This window comes from Salvelinus fontinalis, chromosome 16, assembly GCF_029448725.1.
Source record: "Salvelinus fontinalis isolate EN_2023a chromosome 16, ASM2944872v1, whole genome shotgun sequence".
Lineage (NCBI taxonomy): Eukaryota > Metazoa > Chordata > Actinopteri > Salmoniformes > Salmonidae > Salvelinus > Salvelinus fontinalis.
In genome coordinates, this window is record NC_074680.1 from 14,208,880 (window position 1) to 14,236,357 (window position 27,478).

Below are 27,478 nucleotides of genomic sequence, written 5' to 3' on the forward strand. Positions count from 1 at the left end.
ATTGCAACCCTCTAGGACACCGTACATTTCACTTCCTGGAAAACAAACGCATGCGCACTATTGCCGTAACTGTCATCGTTCTTAAGCAAAGGTAATGTAAAGCTCCCTTTTTTGTTAACATTTATTCGTTTACAGCTTAACAGGAGATTCTGATGCATCGCTACATGTGATTTATGTAAACAAGTGTTTGGTGTTAATAATTATATGAAATTAAATAATGTCCCGTTTCGCCATTTGAAGCACTGTTATTAACTTAGCTTAACCAGCTATTTAAATAGCTGGCTAGCTAGCCAAGCAGTTAGCCTATCGTCATCACGCAACAACCTTCTACTATAGCCCAGTTTAAGAAATACCAAATGCATTACCTATACTTTAACGCACATACTTACAAATCCATGTTATGTTTTCTGTGGATCTACTTTATTTCCCCGTGCTATGCTATTCCTCAGGGCAAAGAATCATGGACAACAACGAGACTCCTGCCCAGAGGCCAGTCACCCTTGACATCACAGGGACAGTGGAGGTTAAACCCAGCCTGAGTGAAGCCCCTATCTCTCCAGAGCCATCCCTCCTTCCCTCCTCTGATGTCCATTTCCAGGAGGAGAGCATCGACCTGGGGGGCGAGTCCTTCATCACTCCCGAGCAGGACAGCCACAGCACGCCCTCAGAGAGCCTGATGGACAAGCTCAATGACCAGATGATGGAGAGTGTCATGATCTCTGACTCCCCCAACAACAGTGAGGAGGACGATGTGGTTCCCATGGACAACCTGCTGGAGCAGTTTGAGGAGAGGGAGGAGGAGCCAGCAGCAGCAGTGGTTAAAGAAACCTTAGTGGAGGAAGAGGAGGAGGAGGTGGGGGAGAAAGTGGATGATCTGATTGGACAAGACACTACTGAGATCAAGATAGAGGCTGCGATGATGCAGACAAGTCCAGTAGCCTCTAGTCCTGAGGAACCATTGGAGAATGTGAAACAGAAGCTAACCACTGTTGACCAGGACGTTATCACTGTCTCTGTCTCTGCTGTAACCCCAGAGGACAGCACCCCCAGCTCAGGCAGCCCCAAGCCTGAGGCAGCAGCCCTGGAAGCCAGCAGCAAAGAGACCACATCCAAGGATGAATCCATCCCTGTGTGCACCATCTTCAGCCAGGGCAGCCAGCCAAAAGCCCAAGCCCTGGTGCCGGATGGCTTCCAGCCTACCCTCATTAAATCTCCCAGCTTCAGTAGTGGCACCGGGGGGAGCACAGAGATTACCCCCAGTCAACTGGCTCCCCTGGTCTGCCAGCCCAGCCCCAGCCTCAGCAAGTTCTTCTCTGACAGTGGCCATGTCAACCCAGCTACTGACTTCTTTGACTCCTTCACTACCTCCTCCTTCATCTCTATCAGCAACCCCAACGCAGAGTCCCCAAAGTCAGCCGCCCCACCCGAACGCCAGCTCTCTGCTTCCTCTGGGTCCTCTCTGTCCACCTCTGGGCTTACGGAGTCCGGCATCCCTACCCCTAGCTCCTTCATTGGGCCTACCCAGACTGAAGCCACCCCCAGGCCTCTTCAACAGGCTCCAGTAGAGCCATCCCCGGCCACAGCCCCTCAGCCCTTCACCCAGCTGCAGGCAGTGTTCTCGGGGGGAGATGACCCGTTTGCCACGGCACTGAACATGAGTGAAGCTGATAAGAGGTACGATGCCTGGCTGCCTTCTGAGGAGACCAGGAAGGTGCTGATCTCCATGGCAACGCAGCAGTACAGCCAGGTGTTTGTGGAGAGGGAGAGACTGGCCATGCCCGGACTCAAGTTTGACAACCTGCAAGTGGGTTAGCTTGCCATTTGCCCATAGAGCTGGGGTTCCATACATGTTGATATCTAGTCATTTTCTCCTGGCCCTAACTGATTGTGACCACTGACCAGTTCTGTGTGTGTGTTTCAGGGTGATGCTGTGAAGGACCTGATGGTGCGTTTAATGGGGGAGCAGGCAGCTATGAAGAGACAGGTCCTTACAGCCAACTCTGTAGAACAGTCCTTCCTGGGCCTCAAACAACTCATTGTGAGTCACTGTGTGTGCATGTTAATGTGTTTGTGTGAACAGGTATTTTATACATCTATATGTAACAGCCTTGTTGGAAACGACTTTCATGGCAGCTTGGTTTACCCATACTTTTAAAAAATTATAATAATTCGCCTTTGCATTCAGCTCCATTTGAAAGAACTAGGATGCACAGAAAACGCTTGCACTTCCACTTATTCAGTGAGTGAAGACCGCGTAAATTGCTGTTTGCATGTAGCAGATACGCTTGTGACATTCTATGATGACTACCTAGAGTATGCCTCACCTCCCTCATTGAATGGTTGTTAATTGCACAGCCCCATAAAATTGCCCACAATTTCTCTGGTTCACCTATCTCCCCTATCCCTCCATAAAGCATGTAAATTAGTCTGCATAGTGACCTCTCCGCCTCCATGACCCAATTCTCCTCTTTCCTCCCCCCGTCTTAACAAATGCCCCTGACCTGCACTTGGTATTTTGAGAGAGAGAGAGAGAGAGAGAGAGAAAAAAATCTATCCTCCAGGCTTTGAGTTCCCTCTCCTGCTGTGCTGATGTCTAATGCATGGGAGCTGTTTGCATATTTCAAAGCCTTCTGCTCACACGCACACCTGGCTGCGGTCCACCAGGAATACACACACACACACAGAGAGATTGTGAGTGAGGCAGGTCTGTTGAAATGTCAATGGGTTTTGCTCCTCCACTGTGGCCCTCACAGCTCCAGCCGGCCCAGCCTATCAACCTGACACTGATCAATAGTTATGATTGATTGCACCGAATTTGAGACAGTTGGGTGGTCTGTTTCTCCATTCACTTGGTGTATGTTGGCATGGTGTGTGTTAATGGCCTACTTTTGCATGTTTTTTGGGAGGGAAGGGTTCTATATTATGCCCTATATGTATAATTCTATACATATTTTACAATTGTATAGCATTGAGATCCTTGAAAATAACAATGAAGTGCTTGAAAAAGTCCTTGAATTTGTCTATGAGCCCTGCTTAATAAAGGATATATGGTCCGAGGGCTATGTTGTTATGGGCCAATATTCATATGTACACTTTCACACATTCGGAGCTGCGTGAAAATCTTTATTTTTGTTTGAAACCATTTTGAAATGTTTATCCCAATGTCACGCATTGGCCCCATTTGTTTATAGAAAGACTCATTTATAGATTATGGTAATTCCTCTTAACATAATTTACTGAATTCCCATGTTCACTTTGAAGATGGTAGAATAACTGTCCACATTTCCTTTTCCTCAGCCAACAGGATGAGTAATGAACAGCAAAATCACTAACCTATGTTAATTTACCATCCCCCATAGTAGAAAAGTTGACCTATTCTATTGGTCAGTTTGTCGTTCCGTGCGAGGAAAGAAATAGACTACTCCAAACCGACTCTGCTACAGTTGCAGGACGATAGAGCACAAATTCATACGACCAGTACATAAATGCAACAGATCCGAATGTTTACCTTAAAATGTTGATCAAATATTATTTCTTCACATTATAAGCGCAGCGATGTGCACACGGCAGTAGGCTACACACAAATACCCGTTCCATAATGCAATGAGCGGGAAAATGACAGAGATGAGAATATCCGTTAAAAATGTTGAACAATTGGAGATCTAAAGATGCAATAACTAGCGTGCCTACCGTTGCCTATGCACTTGAATGGGAAGTGCGCTTCAAATTCCAGTTGAGAAATAAAAATAGCAGCTCTTTTTAATCGTGGCCATCAAAACAGTTTTTAACACGCGATTGCATTTAGAATTGTGCAATGATTTGGCTTAAAAGCACATGTTCACTCCAGCAGCAACAGGAGCTTCAGCAGCAGCTCTTGTGCTGTCTGACAGATTTCCCGCTCTGTATCTATATGCTCTGAACGTGTGATAAATAAGAATCATAACAGCGAACAAAAATACACACTCACCAATGTAATTCCACAAAATTATGCAATGAATCTAGACGACAAGCATGACCGGTCAAATGTATTTACGTCGACTGGTATTTCCATCAATGAATAGGCTAAAAAGCATCTTGTAATGGGATTTTTTATTTTCTTCTCCCAGACAATTGGCCTGCACCAATTCTATTTATTGGCTATTAGAAACCCTGGTGTGTGTGTGTGTGTGTTGTGTGTGTGAGTGCGTGCGCGCGCTCGCTCACACAGAGCTATGTTTACCTTGGGATTGTAGTGACTAATTAGATGTGCCCTATGGCTGTATAGAGATGTGTGTGAGTCTTCCCTCTGGCATGTGTGTGTCTTTTGTCAGTGTGTGTGTGTGTACTCCCTCCTGATTCTGGGGGCTGCTGGGAGCTGGCAGTGACTCATGCTGCAGTGCCAGAGTACGACTGCACCCACTGCCACCACACTCCCTCTGAGAGAACACACAAACGCTGGCTATCACAGATGGAGGGAGGAGCACAGAGATTATGGAAGGGAAGAACAGAGGAGAGGGAGAGGAAGGACGAGAGAGAAGAGAGGAAGAGAGCTATTAGGCTGGGAAAGAAGAGAGATGAGGGGAGGGGAAGCGAGGGATAAAAAGGAGGAAACAGCCTCTGTGGAGAAGAGCGAGGCTTTGAGAACAGATGCTGCGTTCTCTCTCTCTCTCCCCATCCCCCGCTGATACAAACAGACAGTGGTGATATACACCACTGAGAGAACATTATTCATAGGCGAGCTCAGATAATAATATTATTAACACCACCTGAACATACAGTAACTGACTCCAAATATCATAGCTCCACACTTTGACTTGAAATAGAACTGACCCAAACCCTGTTGAATGTTGGTGTTGTAGAGGGAGAGCCAGATCCTCTTTCTCACTGCTTGGTTAACTGTCCTCTATCCCTCAGGATGTCTCTCTCCTACTCCCATCCCTCTTTCTACCCTTCCTTTGAGAGCTAGTGACCCGTCTGTCCTCTCCCCTGAGTCGGCCCGTCAGCATTTCCCCTCTTGCTCAGCAGGGCTCAGGGACTCTCTCTCTCTCTCTCTCTCGCTCTCTCTCATTTCCTCTGAGGCTTGTGTTGTGACCCGTCTCTTGTCTCTTGTGGCCAATGTCAGCTGGCCAATGCCTCCTCTTGCTCAGCATTACCCATGGCCTCTCTCCTTCCCTCCCTCTGGTGACCTGTCCCCCCCCCCCCCCTCTCTCTCCCCATAGTGATATTGTTCTTGGGCTTATATTTCTCTCATCTCTCTCCCTCCGGTGACCTGTCTCCTCTCTCTCCCTGTGGCTGGTCAGCATCCCCGCTCTCTCAGCAGGGCCCTGGGCTGGTTAATCTGTCACTCTGATTAACCACCTCTCTCTCCTTCCTTCTCTCCATCCCTCTCTTCCTCTGGGGCTGATGACCTCCCTCTCTCCCTAGTGTGCTGGTGTCTGGGCCTGGGGCCAGGCCCGTCTGTGCCGGGGCCATATGTCCAGTGGAGGAAGGGGGCCGGGGGAGGTATGATTAGCATCATCCTCACCTTCCTCCCACCTTGGCTGGGTCAGCCTTGGCCTTGACGCTCCCTCCCCTCTGTAACCACAATGACCTGCATTATACAGTAGCTACCTGGAGGTGTGCAGCAGAGTTGTCATTACCTCAACCCATTACAACATTGAGACCTGGACTAGCTGTGTCAGCTGTTTGTCCTATGCTATAGCAGTCAGTGCTCTTCAGCACTGGTCCTGGGCATAAGCACAGAGCGTGGCAATGTAGCTACAGCTAGGTACTGAGTTTTGTAAAGGGAGAATGAGGCCTTTAAATCCGTCTGTGGACAACGTCATCAAACACGGTCACCCAAAGGAACGCTGTTCAGAACTCTCCCAGAGACAGCCATTACAGGGTTATACAGAGTTGCTATGCAATCCCTACTAAGCTAGTTACTTCAAAATTCCTTCATATCAGTCATGTGATCTATACCATTGTCCCAGGGCTATAGATGTCTGGATCCCTTCAAAAAGAAACTACTGTGGTCTTTAGAACAGTCAGCCAGTCAGTCCATCCTCTTGGCCTGGAGGCAAAGCCCTGGACTGGCACTCAGGGCCACTGATACAAGGCCTACAGCCTTCACCAAACCATCAAAGACAAGTTAGCCACTACCAAGGCCTTAGAGATGCTAGTGTGTTTTGCATACTACCTTTCTTTTGTCTCTCCCCTCTGTATTCATTCAAAATGCTGGGGCTAAATTGAAGTGGCACAGGAGCTTAGTTTGTTAGGCAGAACAGGGCGAGTAGCCTTTCTACTGTGTTTGGCTGGAGGCTGGCGTCTCACGAGAACCCTGGCAGTGGGTGTGCAGTGAGCTTCGCTTCAGGGAGTTTTTACTTCACCAAAGGAAAATCTCTAAAACTTGTGATCTTCAACACAATTTAAGAATCCTCACCCCTTTTAAACCCATGACGCTGCTAATAGCAAACACAGCCTCGTGTTTGTTTCTGTGTGTTTTCTATGAGTAGGGAATCCAGTGGTATTCTATTGAAGTAGTAGGCTGTAGTGAAGTCTCTCTGTTCTTCTCCTATGGGGTGGGGATGGAGCTCCCTGGCGGGGGCCCAAGGCCTGGTTGGTTTTACTGGCTCTGGAGTCTCTCGCTGTTGCCCCGTCAGAACTGTGGCTAGTCAAGCAGACACTAGCTGGCTTGTAATCCTCTTGGTTCTCTCTCCCCCAGCTGTGTGCATGCGTGAGTGCACGCCACACGTCTGTAGTACTCACAAGGGCTTCTGTTGAACTTTTTCTATTTAAAAAAAAAATAATCAGGTGAATAAAAAGGGATGAGCTGAAAGGAAGCTCATACCCCTGCCTCCCCGGTGGCTGTGCGCGAACACTATGCATGCAAACTGTGGCTAATTCACTTCCTTCCCCAGTGTGAGAGACAGGAGTTTTAATTTAGGCCTGCACTGTGGCCCTGCTCAGTACACATTTTGTGTTCATCCGCATTTCCTCATTAAATATCACTCAATATAATCAGCAACTTCTCTGTCTTAATGCATCCTCATTTGATTTAGGAGGATCCGATTGGCTCTTATTGCAGAGTAATATGAGCGGAGGTAAATTATACTGAAAAAATATATTAACACATTATGTAAAGTTTTGGTCCCATGTATCATGGGCTGAAATAAAAGATCCCAGAAATGTTCCATATACACAAAAACATTTTTGGGGATCAAATTTGTTTACATCCCTGTTAGCGAGCAGATCTGCATTTCCCAGTCATGTGAAATCCATAGATTAGAGCCTAATGCATTTATTTCAATGAACTGGTTTCCTTCTATGAACTGTAACTCAGTAAAAATCTTTGAAATTGTTGCATCTTGCGTTTTTATATTTTTGTTCAGTGTATTAGTCATGCCATATCCATCTACTGTTCTCTCTCTCACCTCTTCTAATAGACTTTTCTCACACCTGGGATTATTGATGCTGTTGGGTGTTTGGGTGTGGGATGGCACTAACTAACATCGGTTTTGGTGGGTCATTCCATGTCATTTCAGCAAGCCATGACACCCACCATCTCAGATTGCTCTGAAATCATTTCTGTCGTTAGAAACAGAAGATTAGCATTCCTGCAACATTATTTTTGTTGGGAAATAATTTGATTTTGATCATTAGAAGTTAAGCTAATTGATTGCACCCAAATTAGCCATTTTAATGTGTAGGATTCATATAATATCCAATGAATATAGTACCTCACATATGATTTGGACCTAACTTTTTGTTCTAACAATGAGATTGTAAAAAGCCACCCATAGATCCCACACCAAACCCACCCCCCACCCCAACAACGAGTATCAGTTGTAGGAATGCTAATATTTTGTTTCTAACAGAATACATGTGTCGATCCTCTTTCTTTTGCTATTTGAGATGGAACGACCCCTTGTTGAAAACCCTTACCGTCCATCTCCTGAACATTAACTCACAGCCATCTAATTCCTGAAACAAGTACCTACCTGCCCTCAACTCTGCCTACCCCACGTGCAGGGAACAGAGGTGGGGAATGGGACCCCATTGTTTACAGGCTCCTCTGTTAGCACTTCTGGAGCTTTCCAGTTGCATCACCAACAGTTCCCTCTGAAGTTGTGTGTGTGCCTGTATTGGGTGTGAAATAACGTGTGAATTGCAGGCTATCCCTGTATTCTGCTGGTCATTATCAGTCTCTTACCAGGACTATGGAAAAGTTGTGACTATACTAAACCGGCACCCCTTTCGGAGACCACCCACTGACCCAACAGGTGGCGCTCTTTTTCAAGCCTACTTGTGACTTGGTCGTGCGAGGGCATGCGTGTCCAGTATAGGGTCGTGGGAGGGCATGCGTGTCCAGTATAGGGTCGTGCGTGTCCAGTATAGGGTCGTGCGAGTCCAGTATAGGGTCGTGCGAGTCCAGTATAGGGTCGTGCGAGTCCAGTATAGGGTCGTGCGAGTCCAGTATAGGGTCGTGCGAGTCCAGTATAGGGTCGTGCGAGTCCAGTATAGGGTCGTGCGAGTCCAGTATAGGGTCGTGCGTGTCCAGTATAGGGTCGTGCGTGTCCAGTATAGGGTCGTGCGTGTCCAGTATAGGGTCGTGCGAGTCCAGTATAGGGTCGTGCGAGGGCATGCGTGTACAATATAGGGTTGTAAAACTCAGGTAACTTTCCCCAAACTCCCTGGGGAATGCCGTGGGTTCTGTCTCAGTGGCTGCAGCTGCTTTTGGTCATCTCCATGTCTCTCGTTTTCAGCTTCATTTCACCCCCTAATGAAGATTTAGAGGCACCGGGGACACTGGCATGGGGGAGAGGGAGTGTGTGTGTGGAAGAGTGAGAGGGGGGAGAAAGGATGTCTTTCATTGTCCCAGTGAAATTGTCATCACTAATTAACACAGCCACAAAGTCAAAATTGGCTACAAAAATGTAGGCATAAGGTTCAGTGTTGCTAAGGTTAGGTTTAAAATACAATTTTAAATAGAGAAATTGTAGAAATGGGTGGGGTTTAGCCATAATTATGACTTTGTGGCTGTGTTTAACTAATAACAAGCCAGTGAAATCTCCCATGATGGAACTCCACCTGTGCTCCAGTATAGGAAGAAAGCTGTCTGTTGTGACTGGGCTCTCCCTCTATTCACTCAACAGATCTAGCTTGCATTCCTCTCCTCTCTCTGTTCTTCTATTCTCCTTTCACCCTCCCCCCTTCTGTTTAATGTGTAATCCTCTGCTGCCTAATTAGCTGGCTGGCTGTGATGAATGGCTGTGCAGTGAAAACCCAATCTCTGGGCTGACCTTGTCATCCTTACTGATTGGGAGGCTCAACTCCACACACCCTCTTATGCCCCTCCGTCCCCTGTCTTTGGCTGCCCTGGCTCCTTACCACTAATACCACCAGTCATAAACTCACTTGACAATGCTATGGTTGGCATCTCTGGTTGGTTAATTTTAGCGGTCACCGTGTCCTGTGTGTGTGTGTGTGTGTGTGTGTGTGTGTGTGTGTGTGTGTGTGTGTGTGTGTGTGTGTGTGTGTGTGCGCCTGTCCTCTCACCTTGTCTCTTGGTTTTGTTGTAACGGCTCCTCTGTCCCTGTAGAGCACGAAGAACTGGCGTGCTGCGGTGGACCTGACAGGCAGACTGCTGACAACTCATGGTCAGGGCTACGGTAAGGCTGGCCAGCCCTCCAGCCACAACACTGACTCACTACAGGTACCTGTGTGTCTGTAAATGTTTCTGTTTGTCTTTGGCAATACTGGTGCACATGCCTGTATGTGTGAGAGTGGTTTATGTGTGTAAGTCTCGTATCTGATCATGAATCTGATCATGTATGTAGCTAAGTGTCGGTACAGTGTGTCTGGGGAATAGAGGTAAGACTAACATGCGTGTGTGTGTGTGTGTGTGGTAGAGGAGAGGATGGGGGTTAAAGCCAGGAGCTGCCTGCATGAATTAGACTCAGGATGACAAGAGTGGGCTGACATACACACACTCACAGAGAGGGTGGGGGGGACAGGCTAGGATGACAAGAGTGGGCTGACACACACACACTCACAGAGAGGGTGGGGGGGACAGGCTAGAATGACAAGTGGGCTGACATACACACACTCACAGAGAGGGTGGGGGCGACAGGCTAGGATGACAAGAGTGGGCTGACACACACACACACACACTCACAGAGAGGGTGGGGGGGACAGGCTAGGATGACAAGAGTGGGCTGACACACACACACTCACAGAGAGGGTGGGGGGGGGACAGACTACATTACATTTACATTTAAGTCATTTAGCAAACGCTCTTATCCAGAGCGACTTACAAATTGGTGCATTCACCTTATGACATCCAGTGGAACAGCCACTTTACAATAGTGCATCTAAATCTTTTAAGGGGGGGGGGGGGTCAGAAGGATTGCTTTATCCTATCCTAGGTATTCCTTAAAGAGGTGGGGTTTCAGGTGTCTCCGGAAGGTGGTGATTGACTCCGCTGTCCTGGCGTCGTGAGGGAGTTTGTTCCACCATTGGGGTGCCAGAGCAGCGAACAGTTTTGACTGGGCTGAGCGGGAACTGTACTTCCTCAGTGGTAGGGAGGCGAGCAGGCCAGAGGTGGATGAACGCAGTGCCCTTGTTTGGGTGTAGGGCCTGATCAGAGCCTGAAGGTACTGAGGTGCCGTTCCCCTCACAGCTCCGTAGGCAAGCACCATGGTCTTGTAGCGGATGCGAGCTTCAACTGGAAGCCAGTGGAGAGAGCGGAGGAGCGGGGTGATGTGAGAGAACTTGGGAAGGTTGAACACCAGACGGGCTGCGGCGTTCTGGATGAGTTGTAGGGGTTTAATGGCACAGGCAGGGAGCCCAGCCAACAGCAAGTTGCAGTAATCCAGACGGGAGATGACAAGTGCCTGGATTAGGACCTGCGCCGCTTCCTGTGTGAGGCAGGGTCGTATTCTGCGGATGTTGTAGAGCATGAACCTACAGGAACGGGCCACCGCCTTGATGTTAGTTGAGAACGACAGGGTGTTGTCCAGGATCACGCCAAGGTTCTTAGCGCTCTGGGAGGAGGACACAATGGAGTTGTCAACCGTGATGGCAAGATCATGGAACGGGCAGTCCTTCCCCGGGAGGAAGAGCAGCTCCGTCTTGCCGAGGTTCAGCTTGAGGTGGTGATCCGTCATCCACACTGATATGTCTGCCAGACATGCAGAGATGCGATTCGCCGCCTGGTCATCAGAAGGGGGAAAGGAGAAGATTAATTGTGTGTCGTCTGCATAGCAATGATAGGAGAGACCATGTGAGGTTATGACAGAGCCAAGTGACTTGGTGTATAGCGAGAATAGGAGAGGGCCTAGAACAGAGCCCTGGGGGACACCAGTGGTGAGAGCACGTGGTGAGGAGACAGATTCTCGTAGGAGCGACCTGTCAGGTAGGACGCAATCCAAGCGTGGGCCGCGCCGGAGATGCCCAACTCGGAGAGGTTGGAGAGGAGGATCTGATGGTTCACAGTATCGAAGGCAGCCGATAGGTCTAGAAGGATGAGAGCAGAGGAGAGAGAGTTAGCTTTAGCAGTGCGGAGCGCCTCCGTGATACAGAGAAGAGCAGTCTCAGTTGAATGACTAGTCTTGAAACCTGACTGATTTGGATCAAGAAGGTCATTCTGAGAGAGATAGCAGGAGAGCTGGCCAAGGACGGCACGTTCAAGAGTTTTGGAGAGAAAAGAACGAAGGGATACTGGTCTGTAGTTGTTGACATCGGAGGGATCGAGTGTAGGTTTTTTCAGAAGGGGTGCAACTCTCGCTCTCTTGAAGACGGAAGGGACGTAGCCAGTGGTCAAGGATGAGTTGATGAGCGAGGTGAGGTAAGGGAGAAGGTCTCCGGAAATGGTCTGGAGAAGAGAGGAGGGGATAGGGTCAAGCGGGCAGGTTGTTGGGCGGCCGGCCGTCACAAGACACGAGATTTCATCTGGAGAGAGAGGGGAGAAAGAGGTCAGAGCACAGGGTAGGGCAGTGTGAGCAGAACCAGCGGTGTCGTTTGACTTAGCAAACGAGGATCGGATGTCGTCGACTTTCTTTTCAAAATGGTTGACGAAGTCATCTGCAGAGAGGGAGGGAGGGAGGGGGGGGGATTCAGGAGGGAGGGAGGAGAAGGTGGCAAAGAGCTTCCTAGGGTTAGAGGCAGATGCTTGGAATTTAGAGGGGTAGAAAGTGGCTTTAGCAGCAGAGACAGAAGAGCAAAATGTAGAGAGGAGGGAGTGAAAGGATGCCAGGTCCGCAGGGAGGCGAGTTTTCCTTCATTTCCGCTCGGCTGCCCGGAGCCCTGTTCTGTGAGCTCGCAATGAGTCGTCGAGCCACGGAGCGGGAGGGGAGGACCGAGCCGGCCTGGAGGATAGGGGACATAGAGAGTCAATGGATGCAGAAAGAGAGGAGAGGAGGGTTGAGGAGGCAGAATCAGGAGATAGGTTGGAGAAGGTTTGAGCAGAGGGAAGAGATGATAGGATGGAAGAGGAGAGAGTAGCGGGGGAGAGAGAGCGAAGGTTGGGACGGCGCGATACCATCCGAGTAGGGGCAGTGTGGGAAGTGTTGGATGAGAGCGAGAGGGAAAAGGATACAAGGTAGTGGTCGGAGACTTGGAGGGGAGTTGCAATGAGGTTAGTGGAAGAACAGCATCTAGTAAAGATGAGGTCAAGCGTATTGCCTGCCTTGTGAGTAGGGGGGGGAAGGTGAGAGGGTGAGGTCAAAAGAGGAGAGGAGTGGAAAGAAGGAGGCAGAGAGGAATGAGTCAAAGGTAGACGTGGGGAGGTTAAAGTCACCCAGAACTGTGAGAGGTGAGTCGTCCTCAGGAAAGGAGCTTATCAAGGCATCAAGCTCATTGATGAACTCTCCGAGGGAACCTGGAGGACGATAAATGATAAGGATGTTAAGCTTGAAAGGGCTGGTAACTGTGACAGCATGGAATTCAAAGGAGGCGATAGACAGATGGGTAAGGGGAGAAAGAGAGAATGACCACTTGGGAGAGATGAGGATCCCGGTGCCACCACCCCGCTGACCAGAAGCTCTCGGGGTGTGCGAGAACACGTGGGCAGACGAAGAGAGAGCAGTAGGAGTAGCAGTGTTATCTGTGGTGATCCATGTTTCCGTCAGTGCCAAGAAGTCGAGGGACTGGAGGGAAGCATAGGCTGAGATGAACTCTGCCTTGTTGGCCGCAGATCGGCAGTTCCAGAGGCTACCGGAGACCTGGAACTCCACGTGGGTCGTGCGCGCTGGGACCACCAGGTTAGGGTGGGCGCGGCCACGCGGTGTGAAGCGTTTGTATGGTCTGTGCAGAGAGGAGAGAACAGGGATAGACAGACACATAGTTGACAGGCTACAGAAGAGGCTACGCTAATGCAAAGGGGATTGGAATGACAAGTGGACTACACGTCTCGAATGTTCAGAAAGTTAAGCTTACGTTGCAAAAATCTTATTGACTAAAATGATTAAAATGATACAGTACTGCTGAAATAGGCTGGCTAGCAGTGGCTGCGTTGTTGGCTTTGTTTGAAAGTGTAGCTGGCTAGGTAACCTCGATAGCTGGCTAGGTAACCTCGGTAACTGGCCAGATAATTAGTCTAAAACTACACAATTGTCTTAGATACAAGGACAGCAAAGACTAGGATGACAAGAGTGGGCTGACATACACACACTCACAGAGAGGGTGGGGGGGACAGGCTAGGATGGCAAGAGTGGGCTGACACACACACTCACAGAGAGGGTGGGGGGGGACAGGCTAGGATGACAAGAGTGGGCTGACACACACACACTCACAGAGAGGGTGGGGGGGACTGGCTAGGATGACAAGAGTGGGCTGACACACACACACACACTCACAGAGAGGGTGGGGGGGGACAGGCTAGGATGACAAGAGTGGGCTGACACACACACACTCACAGAGAGGGTGGGGGGGACAGGCTAGGATGACAAGAGTGGGCTGACACACACACACTCACAGAGAGGGTGGGGTGGGGGGGCAGGCTAGGATGACAAGAGTGGGCTGACACACACACACTCACAGAGAGGGTGGGGGGGACAGGCTAGGATGACAAGAGTGGGCTGACACACACACACACTCACAGAGAGGGTGGGGGGGACAGACTAGGATGACAAGAGTGTGTGTTGTTGCAGCTGTGGTTTGTTCGCCTGGCCCTGCTCACCAAGCTGAGCCTGTTCCAGAACGCTGAGATGGAACTGGAGCCGTTTGGAAACCTGGACCAACCTGACCTCTACTATGAATACTATCCTACCGTATACCCTGGGAGGAGAGGTACACACCATCTATACTTAAAATACTAACCAAACGCTCTGACACCCCCCTGATCAAACCATAGAAATCCCCAGCCCTGCTAACAACCAAAGACAACACTTTATTTCAGTGCCACTGTTGTTTTTCCCTTTTAACTCTGCATGAGCAGCTCTCTGATGTAGTGCCATTGCTTTAGTCTCTACAGCCCTAGGGTTTACTATAGTAGAGGCAATCGCTGTAGAGTCATGGCCGCGGACACACAGACAGCGAGAGAACCGAGGTGAACGCTTGAAGCGACACCACACAGCAGTCCAAGGGGAGAGCAGATTGAATTTCCATTCCTCAATATTAAATGCTTTGTGCTGCCCTAGGTGGCTACAGATACTGGCAACAGTTTCCTGCCTGGCATCAAAGATTGACATCTGAAGGTCTGCTGCCCCCATCCAATATCTATTATCCATGATCTAACTCTTAGAGGGAACATTAGTGAGCGCCAAGCATATCCTCTCAAACAACCATCAGGATATACTGTTTAAAAAAACAGTCGGTTATTCATTTGTTTACAAAGTGAGAGGAAAAAGTTTAATGTTTTTTTAAAGGCAACTTGAATAGTTTTATTTTCTATCTGCAACAAGTCATAGTTTCACTAAACGATGGGATGTACTTTCATTTAGTCCACTCTTTCTACACGAAGCCGACAAGTCCGATGTTTCTTTAGGTCATCAGGGTGAAACGAGTTTAACCCCTGACCCTTAGTACTCCAGAACATGGCTGTTCTCTCTGTGACGTCACTGTAAAGCTGTAGATAGGAGTCGTGGGTGTTTTCATGGGTGCTGCTGATTACCAGAGAATCTCTACACAGACAGCGACAGACAGACCGAGACGGTGCTTCCTCTGTAGCTATCAAAGAGCCAGAGATCAAAGGCTCAAAGCTCAGGCACATGTCTCACTGCTCACCTCTAGGTAGAGCCTTCGTTCCTCAGGAGAGAGGGGTGAGAGGAAGAGAGCTGGAGGAAGAGAGTGTTGGATAAAGGGAGAGGAGGCTTCCTGCTTTGCAACACACGTTTCTCAACGCCATCTGTACGTTTCATCTGTGGGAGTTTGTGAATGACATATGTGTGAAGATTCTCTCTCTCGCTCTTTCAGGCTCCATGGTTCCGTTCTCGATGCGGGTGCTGCATGCAGAGCTGCCTCAGTACCTGGGGAAACCACAGGAGTCTCTGGACAGACTACACAGCATGAGGACCGTCTGTCAGACCGTGAGTTCACACACCAACTTTCTCTCGTGTCCTCCCTCGCTTTTGTTTTCTTCCAATAAAGTCAGTGATGGGTTGAAAAAGAATGACTACCTTGTTTACAACGCTGTCTCTCCTGATAGATCCTGGATAACCTTGAGCAGGGCTTGGCTGAGGATGGCAGCATGATCAACCTCACCCAGGAGAACAGACAAGGTGCGGTACAGAACAGTGTCTAGTCCCCACCTGTCCCACACTGAGAGAGTGGCGTAAACTCACACTCGATACCCAGTGTTATTCAACCTCCGCCATCCTCTTCCCAGTGAAGCCTCTATTTTGCTGTCAGACCTTTGTTTTATATTAAAGGAACTTATTAAATGGGCATAGACCATTGAGACAGTTGGTTTTGAGTCGTGAGAAAGCAATCAATACATAAGACATGGCCAACTTTTCAATAATTGGTTCATCGTACTGTTCTCTCTCTGCTTCTCTTCCTACGCACTCAATAACAAAGACTAGCACATCTCAATAGACCCCCACTGAGTGATGGCCTCAGTCAGCAAGAACACACACACACAGGTTCACTACACACACACACAATGATAGGCCTGTGCACACAATCCAGTCCATACACATTCACGCATATGAACACACACATCCTGCTGCAGATGAGCACAAACAAGCCCACTGACAGCCTACACGATCAGCCTGAGGATAGAAAGAGGGAGTGTGTGGGAGAGGGAGTTGCAGCGTCTTCCCTTCCTTCTCAGACAAACGATGGTGATGGGAATACTAGTGTGATGAGGGGAGGGGGTAGTTGGATAGAGAGATGGGAGAGAAAGGGAAGGAGGTGCTGAGTTTGCTCTCCCATGCTTCTGTTGTGTGTTATATTCAACTCTGTTTTTGTACAGTGAAATATTGATTCAATGAATGGTCCCACAATGCTAAAATTGCCCAGGTACATAAATCAACAGGTCTGAAATGAAACCAATGTGTCCTTTGTTGCAGCATCTCTTCAGCTGTGGAAGTCTCGTCTGAGTCGGGTCATGTACGCCATGGCTAACTGTCTGCTCATGATGAAGGTATGTGTTCCGTGTGGGGAGGGACTATAACGGCAGCACTGAGCTACCAGAGTCCCCTGTGGGTGTATGCGCGCACACACACCAACTGTAACACACACATTCATTGACGTACTTGCCCAGACACATATTCACACACATGCCCATCCATGGCTGTCAGGAAGCTAGCGGAGGAATAGATAACAACTAGCAAGCCACATGTACACACACACAATGGCTAATAAAAGCTTATTGGGTTTAAGCAGCATTGTTTTGGTGCATAGTGAGTAAATGTGTTAGGAGAGGTCTTGTCAGGTGTGTGTGTTTTATTATATAAGGAGAGATGCCGTTTGTCTGGTTCAGTCCTCTTCATTCTGCCTTCCCCTCAGTCCAGCCCTATGTCTAGAGACCCATGCTGACAGTGGAACAGCCAGGCGGACGCTAGCCTGAGCATATCCTGCACCAAGACACTGTCTGTCCTGCCCGTTCAAAACATCTACTTCAATATCATCACCCAGAGTCTAGACCAAATGAGGGAACGGTGAAACACAAAGCTATCCTGTAACAGAACCACCATTCTGGATGATCTGACTATCATGGATTGGAGTTGTAATGTAATTGGCAGATGCAGAGTAACACACAGTGTTCACCTGACACCCACAATAGATTTGACAAGTTCCTTCGATGAAGACTGAATTCATCATGTTTAATGACCAGGGTTATTCAACTCTTACTCTACGAGGTCCGGAGCCTCCTGCTTTTCCTTTCTACCTGATAATTAATTGCACCCACCTGGTGATTAGAGGGGAACAATGAAAAAATGCAGTGGAACTGGCATCGAGGTTCGAGTTGAGTTTGAGGGCTCTATACTTTACTAGAGAATGCTTTCTAACAATGCTGCTTGTTCTTTCCTAGTGACAGTTGTGTGTAAAATGTTGTTTGTGTTGGTCTGTAGATGTATGATGGCAGACCACAGGCTTCCCAGTAATATCCCATAGGATCACCCTGATTGGATTCTTTGTTAGTGGGAGATGGAGAAATAGAGGGACAGAGAGAAAGTGGGGAGTAGTTCTGTACATAGGACCATAGAAAGAGACACAGCGCCATCTGCTGGTGGTAGCATGAATGTAAACACACACACACACACTGCACCAACTCACTGACCCTCTCCCATCCCCAGATACATAGCAGCCATGCTCAGCAGTTCAGTCAGCATGTGAGCGATGTGATGTGTGGTAGAGAACAGCCATGGCTGGGGCACGGTGTGACCAGGGACACCTCGCCCTACTAATGGTCAATACACTTGATTAATTCTCACTCCGTCTGTCTCCCTCGCTCTTTCTGTCTCCCTCTCTCTTTATCTAGGACTATGTTCTGGCTGTAGAGACATATCACTCCATCATCCAGTACGAGCCTCAGCAGAAAGTACAGCTGCTGAGTGGGATAGGACGCATATTCCTGCAGGTGAACACACACACACACCTTTTCTCTTTCAATTTCAACTAGTTTTTCCACAACATAATGCGTTTTGGTTTGAATTGTTATTTTTGACCAGATTGGAGACATTAAAACAGCAGAGAAGTATTTCCTAGATGTGGAGAAAGCCTCTCTGGAGAAGGGAAGTGGAACTACAGACACATGTGTTTTGATGAACAGGTACGAATCAGTGTGTGTCATAAATGAAACTATTTCCTGATTCATGTATCTGTACTTCTGTCAGACTTCCCTTACAGTTGTAGGGTGTGAGTAGGCACAGGGGTCACTTTGTGATTCTTTGCTAGGAGACAAAATGGTGCCATTCACACTATGTTGATTCACATTAGCTGTTAATTCCTGTCAGTTGGCCGACTGGCACATCTTCACACAGAATCACTGAAGTGACATTGTAATGTCATAGGTCTCTGTAGTAACCCAGCTGACCTGTGTGTGTGTTGTGTGGTTCAGGGCCTTCATCTACCTCAGTCAGAACAACTACTCAGAGGCACATTCCTCGTTCGCAGAGGTCCTAAAGATCGACCCCAAAAACCCTGTGGTAGGTGATCACGCAATCTACAACAATTTATGACAACTATACGTGATTAAGACTTAACACATTTTATAGGATACATCGGAGGTTTTACTTTACTAGAAGACTGTAAATAAATGCACTGTAGTTTGAGGCAGATCTCACCCCTCGACTACATGATATTTCCCCTCAAGCAAGAAAACAGCCTCCCTCTCTCCCCCTAAGGCAACATTATCTTCTCCCTAGACAAATAACGCCTTTCTTCCCTCTCTCCTGTGTAGAGCTCTTCTCCTTTTTTCCTCAGGCAAATTACTCTCTCCTCTCCTTCTCTGTAGATGAATAATAATTATTTCCCCACTCTCCTCAAGCCTTTGTCCCCTCTCCTCTCTTTACACACATGCCAAAAATGCCCTCTTTCCTCTCCCTGCAGGCAAAAAAACTCCTTTCTGCTTTCTCTCCCCTGTCGACATAACCATATGAAAATATACTATAGTATACGATGCTCTAAATACTGTAGTATTACTATATTTATTCACTGTAGTGTTTTTGCAGAAGTACACTAGTATTCATTGTAGTGTTAATGTACATGACAGTAGTAAAGTTTAGTGAGTATTTACTATTTGTTTTATCTTTGACATAAAAGTGGGGTGCTTTCCTTGAGGAAACCTACTGGGCAAATGTTGCATAACATGTATAGTACCGGTCAATGGTTTGGATACAACTCATGCAAGGGTTTTTCTTTATTTTCTACATTGTAGAATAGTGAAGACAAAATTATGAAATGACACATATGGAATCATGTAGTAACCAAAAATGTGATGGGATGGCATATCGCTGCAGATGGCTGTGGTAGCCATGCTGGTTAAATGTGCCTTGAATTCTAAATAAATCACTGACAGTGTCACCAGCAAAGCCCCATCACACCACCTCCTCCATGCTTCACGGTGGGAACCACACGCAGTGATCATCCGTTCACCTACTCTGCATCTCGCAGACACGGCAGTTGGAACCAAAAACCTAAAATTTGGACTCAAGACCAAAGAACAGATTTCCACCGGTCTAATGTCCATCGATTGTGTTTCTTGGCCCAAGCAAGTCTGTTCTTATTATTGGTGTCCTTTTAGTAGTGGTTTCTTTGCAGCAATTCAACCATAATGGCCTGATTCACGCAGTCTCCTCTGAACAGTTGATTATTGAGATGGGTCTTACTTGAACTCTGAAGCTGTAATTTCTGAGGCTGGTAACTCTAATGAACTTCTCCTCTGCAGCAGAGGTAACTCTGGGTCTTCCTTTCCTGTGGCGGTCCTCATGAGAGCCGGTTTCTGCATCTGCACTTGAAACTTTAAAAGTTCTTGACATTTTCCGGATCGACTGACCTTCATGTCTTAAAGTAATGGACTGTCATTTATTTTTGCTTATTTGAGCTGTTCTTGCCATAATATGGACTTGGTATTTTACCAAATAGGGCTATCTTCTGTATACCAGCGCTACCTTGACACAACACAACCACCGATTGTCTCAAATGCATTAAGAAAGAAAGAAATTCCACAAATTAACAAGGCACACCTCTTAATTTAAATGCATTCCAGGTGACTACCTCGTGAAGCTCGTTGATAGAATGCAAAGCTTTCATCAAGGCAAAGGGTGGCTACTTTGAAGAATCTCAAAATATTTTGATTTGTTTAACACTTTTTTGGTTACTACATGATTCCATGTGTTATTTCATAGTTTGTTTTCACTATTATTCTACAATGTAGAGAATTGTAAAAATAAATAAAAACCCTGGAATGAGTAGGAGTCCAAACTTTTGACTGGTACTGTAGGTAGGACTCGAGTCTGAACTGATAGTTCAGAGCTTCTGCTCTTTTCTGAAACCTGTAGCTAACACAAGATATGATCTATACTTGGATTAGGATTCTCACTCCTCGGTGGCACAAATTGGGATATGTGGAATGGGTGGAGCATACGGGGGAAAAAAGTAGTATAGACGGGTTTGTTTGTTAGGCAACAAAAATTATGCGTGTGCAACTATGGGCCAAAACAGACAGGGTTGGCTTAGATTGTTGACAACATGTAAACTATATTTTATCTCCAATGTGCAAATTTATTTGTTTTCAATAAACAATGAGCACTCGTCGCTCAAATATATTGTGACAGTTGTTGGTTGGCTAGCGAATTTGCCATCTTAGCATTGACTTGAAATCAGTCAAAACAAGACATGGTATCAAGAACAAGATGAAACGAGTCACTTAAGATTCCATACATGGCAGTTTCTTGTCATTGTTGGTAGCTGTCTGGCAATCCAGAATCACAACTACTCACGGACTTCTGCCCCATTTTGAAGCGGGTGCATCGGTAACATGACATTGTCAACTAACCCATCTATTTACTACAGTGTTTTTTGCAGATAATACTGTAGTATTACATAGTATTCTCCAGTATACTACAACATGCTATAGTAAACACTACACCATGTAGTATATAATTCTCCAGTATACTACAACATTCTAAAGTAAGCACTACATTATCAAACTATACTAGTGTGAAGTATAGTATTCTACAGTATACTACAAAATTCTATAGTAAGTACTACACATGATCGAGGGATACTATAGTGTGCAGTATACTGTATTATACAGTATTACAAAATTATATAGTAAGTACTACACATGATCAAGGGATACTACAGTAGTAGAGTAATACCACTGCTTTCCCTTCACTTCTGAGGCCTCTTCTTCTCCCTGCAGGCCAATAACCTCTCTCTCCTCTCCCCTACAGGCGAATAACAATGCAGCAGTGTGCCTGTTGTACCTGGGCCGTCTGAAGGAGTCTCTGAGACAGCTGGAGGGCCTGGTGCAACAGGACCCGGCCCTGTACCTCCACGAGAGCGTACTTTTCAACCTGACCACCATGTACGAGCTGGAGTCGTCCCGCTCCACCCAGAAGAAACAGGCCCTGCTGGAGTCAGTGGCCTGCCGAGAGGGAGACAGCTTCAATACACAGTGCCTCAAACTGGTGTAGCGGGAACCAGGGAGGTATGGGACCCTTGTAGGTCACAAGATTAGAGCAAAACATTTGCAAGAATAGGGGGCCCATCAGGAGTGTGGCCTAGGCTTGAGTGTCATTACACTCCACTAAACAACATGGGCATTACCCTGCCTGAACTCTAGAGCAGGCACACACAACTGTTCTCACAGCGCAGGCAAATTCACTCCCCATATTATACTAGTAGTGATGGAAATGATTGTGTAACTCACAGGTGAATGCTTATAGGATATCTATGTGAATACATACAGTACAATGTTTTTAGACAAAACGGACATTTTGCATTCCTGTGTAATTAAGAACTGAGTAAATCATGTTATTTTGTCCTGTAAAATCAACCACACTTCTGTACCTTTTTGAATTTGAGGGGCAATGAATGACTTGGCTCAGGATCCACCCCTTTCCACAAAAGAAATGTAAAATAGATATGGAATAATGCAACTGTACATATTATTATTCGTAGGGAAAATATATTAATGGAAAGTTATTGAATTATCCTAATGATCTCTTAAGTATAACTGTTTGTTTACATGCTGTGGTGTTTACCTGATGTTGTTGAAGTGTACTGTATTGCTCTGGATGTGAGAAAAGGAATCTTGTTTATCCAAATAAACTGAACTTGGTGTAGACCTTTTACAATGGTTATTGATTGAGACCAGACTTGTGACGATCAATTACTTTAGAAGAATGAAAAGTTAGACAACTAAATGATTGAAGAGTGATTTAATGTGATAGCTTACTGGCATTTTAGCTCACTGTAGGTAACAAACAGCTTACTAGACTTGATTCTCACTGATGTAGTGTTACAAAAATAAAATGCGACCTTGAGTGGTGCAATACAATATAAGGACAAAATCATAGAAAGTTGTATGTTAATTAGTATAATTGCTTACAATGTAGGCACTGCATGGGTTTAAATACCTGATAATACAAAAGCCTTTGTCATGAGTCTTTGATTATCCAACTCCACTAAATTGGTTCCTAGAAGATTGGTTGGCCATAGAAATTGTGTAATTCTATGGCACAGGTGTCAAACTCATTCCATGGAGGGCCGAGTGTCTGCGGGTTTTCGCTCCACCCTTGTACTTGATTGATGAATTAACATCACTAATTAGTTAGGAACTCCCCACACCTGGTTGTCTAGGGCTTTATTGAAAGGAAAGACCAAAAACCTGCAGACACAAGGCCCTCCGTGGAATGAGTTTGACACCCCTGTTCTATGGACACTGCATCCATTCAGTACCACCTGTTGCTCGTCTTAAGCACATTGGAGAGCGCTCACATACTTCCGGCGAATATCAAACTCATCTGCTGGACGATTGTAGGCTTTCCATACAGGCTCCCCCACGAACAGTCTCATGGCTTGAGTGTAGTTCTGTAAAATGCATGACGAAAAACAATCAACATTTTATTTGAAATGTAAAAATCTTACTTTTGACTTGGACATGCAGTATGGCTCTAGAGTCTAGACCTAGACATTCTCATGGGTCAACTGCGTGCATATCCTATCCTAACCACATGACCTGATGGAAGACATTGAGGGAGTTTGATTAAGCTGAGCCGCGGCGCACCGGTCTACAATGCCTTCAGAAAGTATACACACCCCTCAACTTTTTCCAGAGATTGTCACTGGCCTACACACAATACCCCACAATGTAAATTCCATTGTTTCTAGAATGTACAAGTTGATTAAACAAAAAGCTTGAGTAAGTATTCAACCCCTTTTATGGCAAGCCTAAATAAAGTTCAGCAGTAAAAATTTCCATAAGTCAGAAGTTGCATGGACTCACTGTGCAATAGTGTTTAACATGATTTTTCAATGACTACCTCATCTCTGTACCCCACACATACAGATAATTGTAAGGTCCCCCAGTCGAGCAGTGAATTACAAACAGATTCAACCACAAGATCAGGGAGGTGTTCCAATGCCTCGCAAAGGGCACCTATTGGTAGATGGGTAAAAATAAATAAGCAGACATTAAATATCCCTTTGAGCATGGTGAAGTTATTATACTTTGGATGGTGTATCAATACACCAAGTCACTACAAAGATACAAGCGTCCTTCCAAACTCAGTTGCCGGAGAGGGAGGAAACCGCTCAAGGATTTCATCATGAGGCCAATGGTGACTTTAAAACAGTTAGTTTAATGGCTGTGATAAGAGAACTGAGGATGGATCAACAACATATTATAGTTACTCCACAATACTAACCAAAATGACAGAGTGAAAAAGAGGAAGGAATACAAATATTTGTTTGCAATAAGGCACTAAAGAAACTGCTAAAAATGTGGCAACGAAATTCATGCTTTGTATTCAGGACAAAGTTATGTTTGGGGCACATCCAACATTACTAAGTACCACTTCATATTTTCAAACATGGTGGAAGCTGCATCATGTTATGGGTATGCTTGTCATGGGCAAGGACTAGGGAGTTTGGCAAAATCCTAGAGGAAAACCTGGTTGAGTCTGCTTTCCGGGAGACAAACTCATCTTTCAGCAGGACAATAACCTAAGGCCAAATCAACACTGGAGTTGCTTACTAAGATGACATTGAATTTTCCTGCTAGTTTTGACTTAAATAGGCTTGGAAATCTATGGCAAGACTTAAATGGATGTCTAGCAAGGATCAACAACCAACTTGGCAGAGCTTGAATAATTTTTTTAAGAACATACAAATATTGTACAATCCAGGTTTGCAAAGCTCTTAGACTTACCCATAAAGACTCACAGCTGTAATTGTTGCCAAAGGTGATTCTAACATTTATTGAATACTTATGTAAATAAGATTTCTGTATTTTATTTAAGAAATGTGCAAATATTTCTTAAAACATGTTTTCAATTTGTCATTATGGGGTATTGTGTGTAGATGGGTGAAAAAAAGAAAGAATTAATCAATTTGGAATTCAAGCAGTAACAAAAACATAAGTCAAGGGGGTATGAATGCTTTCTGAAGGCACTGTATGGCCAGTGATATCAACAGGAAAAAGCAGTGAGGGAGCCACCCATCCCATGAGAGTGAATGTCATTCCAGTGCCCTGCACTGCTTGCTATGAATTCTATCTGATGGTGTTTGCATGTTTAGGTAAAAAGACAAATAATGTCCTGTTTGGAACACTGGGCGGATTCGATTATGCTGAGTACCGGTCTGTGGCCCGTGACGTGAAAAAGCAAAAGCGGTGAGGGACCAGGGCCCTTCACAATTGTAACAGTAATCTGCACCACTCGGTCATGTTGTCAACAAGGTAGCATGGTGCTTCATTCAGAAACATAGTTTTTCCCCCATCAAATATAGGTTCAAGTTTTCATTAGGAAGGTAGATATAGCATTTTTATCAAAAACAATCACTTCTGCGTGTGAAAACAGATTCCTACTCATTACTCCACGTACTTAACCTACGTCACTTAACCATCAGCCACGAGCGGGGCACCTGGCTCACGCCTGGGAGGAAGCCTGGTTCCAAAACTAATGCAATCGCTTTTCGCCTTCTACCAGGGCAACCCGGGCCAGATAATCGAATCCCCTCCATGTTGGACAGTTTTACTGTAGGTGTTGTAAACAGCCAAATGGAGCCATACGGTCTCAGTCAGAGTGAATCTGTGGTAGATGCCTGCAGGCAGAGTGATCAGGTCTCCCTTGGTCATGGCGATGCGGATCCAGCGGTCCTCTCTGTCCCTCACGTCAAAGTAGGCCCTGCCATCTAGGATGTAGCGGATCTCATCATCCAGGTGGAGGTGCTCCTCAAAAAACATCTTCAGCTTGGGACAAGAGTACACAAATGGCAGGACACTTTTATTACTGTGCTTTTATAAAGTGTATCATTATAACAAGTCTAATATTGGGATACAGAATAACAAGTGAAAGAATTGTAATCTGACTCTGAGCACCCTCAAATGTGTTCTTGTCACTGTACGCAGGTATTACCTTGTCTTCGTAGTTAGGTAGTTTGTCCTTGTCGATAGTGATGATGTCGGAGTAGGAGTAGCCTCTGTCTTTACGGATCTTTTCCAGCACAGGGTCTGTTTCATAAATATCAGCATCTAACTGGAAGACATGGACAGTACAGAATCAACCAGTCTGTCTCTAGTCTCATACAATGTTATGAAATTCAAAACTTTTATTTTATGAATTCCAATTTTTTGTGGCTAACATTAGCTAGGCTACGAGTTAGGTTAAATGGTTAAGGTTAGATTACATGCGAAATAGTTGCAAATGAGCTAAAACGCTAAGGCTGTCGTTGATGAGATTCGAACACGCAACCTTTGGATTGCTAGATGTTCGCGTTATAAGCCTACCCATCCACCTTACTTTCATTTTGGCCTAAGTAACCTGTTTTATGTAACTATACCAAACGTAAAATATACTAATTTGAACGTCCCGGAATAACGTTTACTATGTTACGTCTATGAATACAGGCTGGCGACTCAGACGCTACTGTTATGCAATCCAATTTAACCAGCATTCACAGACGTGTATGACACTAACGTTAACTAACGAAGTAGATAACGTAACCAGCTTAACGTTGACAACTTTTTCTTGATAGCTGAAGTTACCAAGTTGTTATCCCGCCTTGCTCGCTAGTTAGCTAACTAACGTTACCTTCCAAGAGAAAACCCCAATATTTTCTAACTCCTTCAAAGACACAGGTTCGTTTGGGTTTAGTTTATGTGGCATCCTATGATCTTCGTCAGAATCGTCCATGAACCAAGCCTCAATCGACGCCATGGTATAGCACTGAATAAATGTTAAAACAAAGATTATTATTCTTGTTCTTCTATGATGTAATGGCGGTCCGCAAAGGTTAAAGTTGCATTCTGCCACCTACTGTGCTGGACAGTGTGGTCAATGACGCTTTACAACATTAGCTCCACATAAATCCTACTACCTAACTCAGTACTTCTGAGAAAATAAAAATAAATACCCCTACTAGCTTCTAATAAATCCCATCCCTAAAGAGAAATGTGTAGGTAGCTAAGTAAGAACATGCACGTGATAAAAACACAAACGATGACGTCGCTTTGGAATGGTAATGAGGATTCAAAATAAAAGTCCGCATTTCAACTCATTGCAATGTCAATAACTAATTCAACATATGTTTCAGTAGTCTATTAGAGCAGTGATTGAGGAGGGACATCCTGAGTTGAACCAGAAACCCTTGACTTTGTTGTCAAAGATCATACTTTCAACTACCTCATCAGAACATTGGAACAAAAGTGGGAGCTCTTGTATTGTCTATCCCACTGAATATCCCATTACAAATAAATCAGTAGTAGGCTACCATAAGAGGATGAATTCACTTAAAGGTCCAATGCAGCCGTTTTTTTTTATCTCAATATCAAAATATTTCTGGGTAACAATGAAGTGCCTTATTGTGATTGTTTTCAATTAAAATGGTAAAAAAGAAACAAAAATAGCTTCTTTGCAAAGAGCAATTTCTCAAGAATTTTGTCAGGACTGTCTGGGAGGGGTCAGAGTGTGGAAAGGAAAACTGAAAACAAGCTGTTATTGGCAGAGAGGTTTGGGACTCTCTTTCTTATTGGTCTATTAACTAATTTAACACATGGTGATGTCAACATTGAAAGACCAAAGCTCCATCCCCGAAACAGGCTGAAATTTCAAGGTTGTCTTTTCAAACAGCTCTTAGACTAAAGGGGTATTGTCATCATTTTCACAATTTCACAGTATTATTTGTGTATTACAGTATCATTGAGGCAGCAGGTAGCCTAGGGGTTAATAGTGTTTCGCCAGTAACCAAAATGTTGCTGGTTTGAATTCCTGAGCCGACTAGGTGAAAAATCTGTTGACGTGCGTTTAAAAAAGGCACTTAACCCTAATTGTTCTGGAAAAGAGTGTCTGCTAAATGACTCAAATGTAAATGTTATTCCAACCTCATAGGGTGGAAATGCACTGTA

General features: G+C 45.7%; 2 protein-coding genes across 3 annotated transcripts; one reads left to right on the forward strand and one right to left on the reverse strand.

Moving 5' to 3' along the window:
- The first annotated feature begins 2 nt into the window (after positions 1-2).
- Positions 3-22,196, forward strand: LOC129812677 (trafficking protein particle complex subunit 12-like). 2 transcript variants are annotated; one of them, XM_055864447.1, is made up of 13 exons: positions 3-91; positions 450-1,804; positions 1,922-2,038; positions 2,186-2,239; positions 9,560-9,673; positions 14,109-14,247; positions 15,373-15,485; positions 15,605-15,677; positions 16,470-16,543; positions 17,885-17,983; positions 18,075-18,175; positions 18,464-18,551; positions 21,303-22,196. In XM_055864447.1, exons 2-13 carry the CDS (start codon positions 461-463, stop codon positions 21,543-21,545), a joined length of 2,559 nt encoding a protein of 852 aa, XP_055720422.1. In that variant the 5' UTR covers positions 3-91; positions 450-460; the 3' UTR covers positions 21,546-22,196. The 2 variants fall into 2 exon arrangements, with proteins under 2 accessions (XP_055720422.1, XP_055720423.1); XM_055864448.1 differs by lacking the exon at positions 2,186-2,239.
- An 81-nt stretch (positions 22,197-22,277) lies between these two features.
- On the reverse strand, positions 22,278-26,578 carry adi1 (acireductone dioxygenase 1). Its single transcript, XM_055864453.1, has 5 exons — positions 26,166-26,578; positions 25,491-25,610; positions 25,145-25,324; positions 22,785-22,944; positions 22,278-22,583 (listed from the first exon to the last, which is right to left on the reverse strand). Exons 1-4 carry the CDS (start codon positions 26,289-26,291, stop codon positions 22,828-22,830), a joined length of 543 nt encoding a protein of 180 aa, XP_055720428.1. The 5' UTR covers positions 26,292-26,578; the 3' UTR covers positions 22,278-22,583; positions 22,785-22,827.
- Positions 26,579-27,478: the final 900 nt, after the last annotated feature.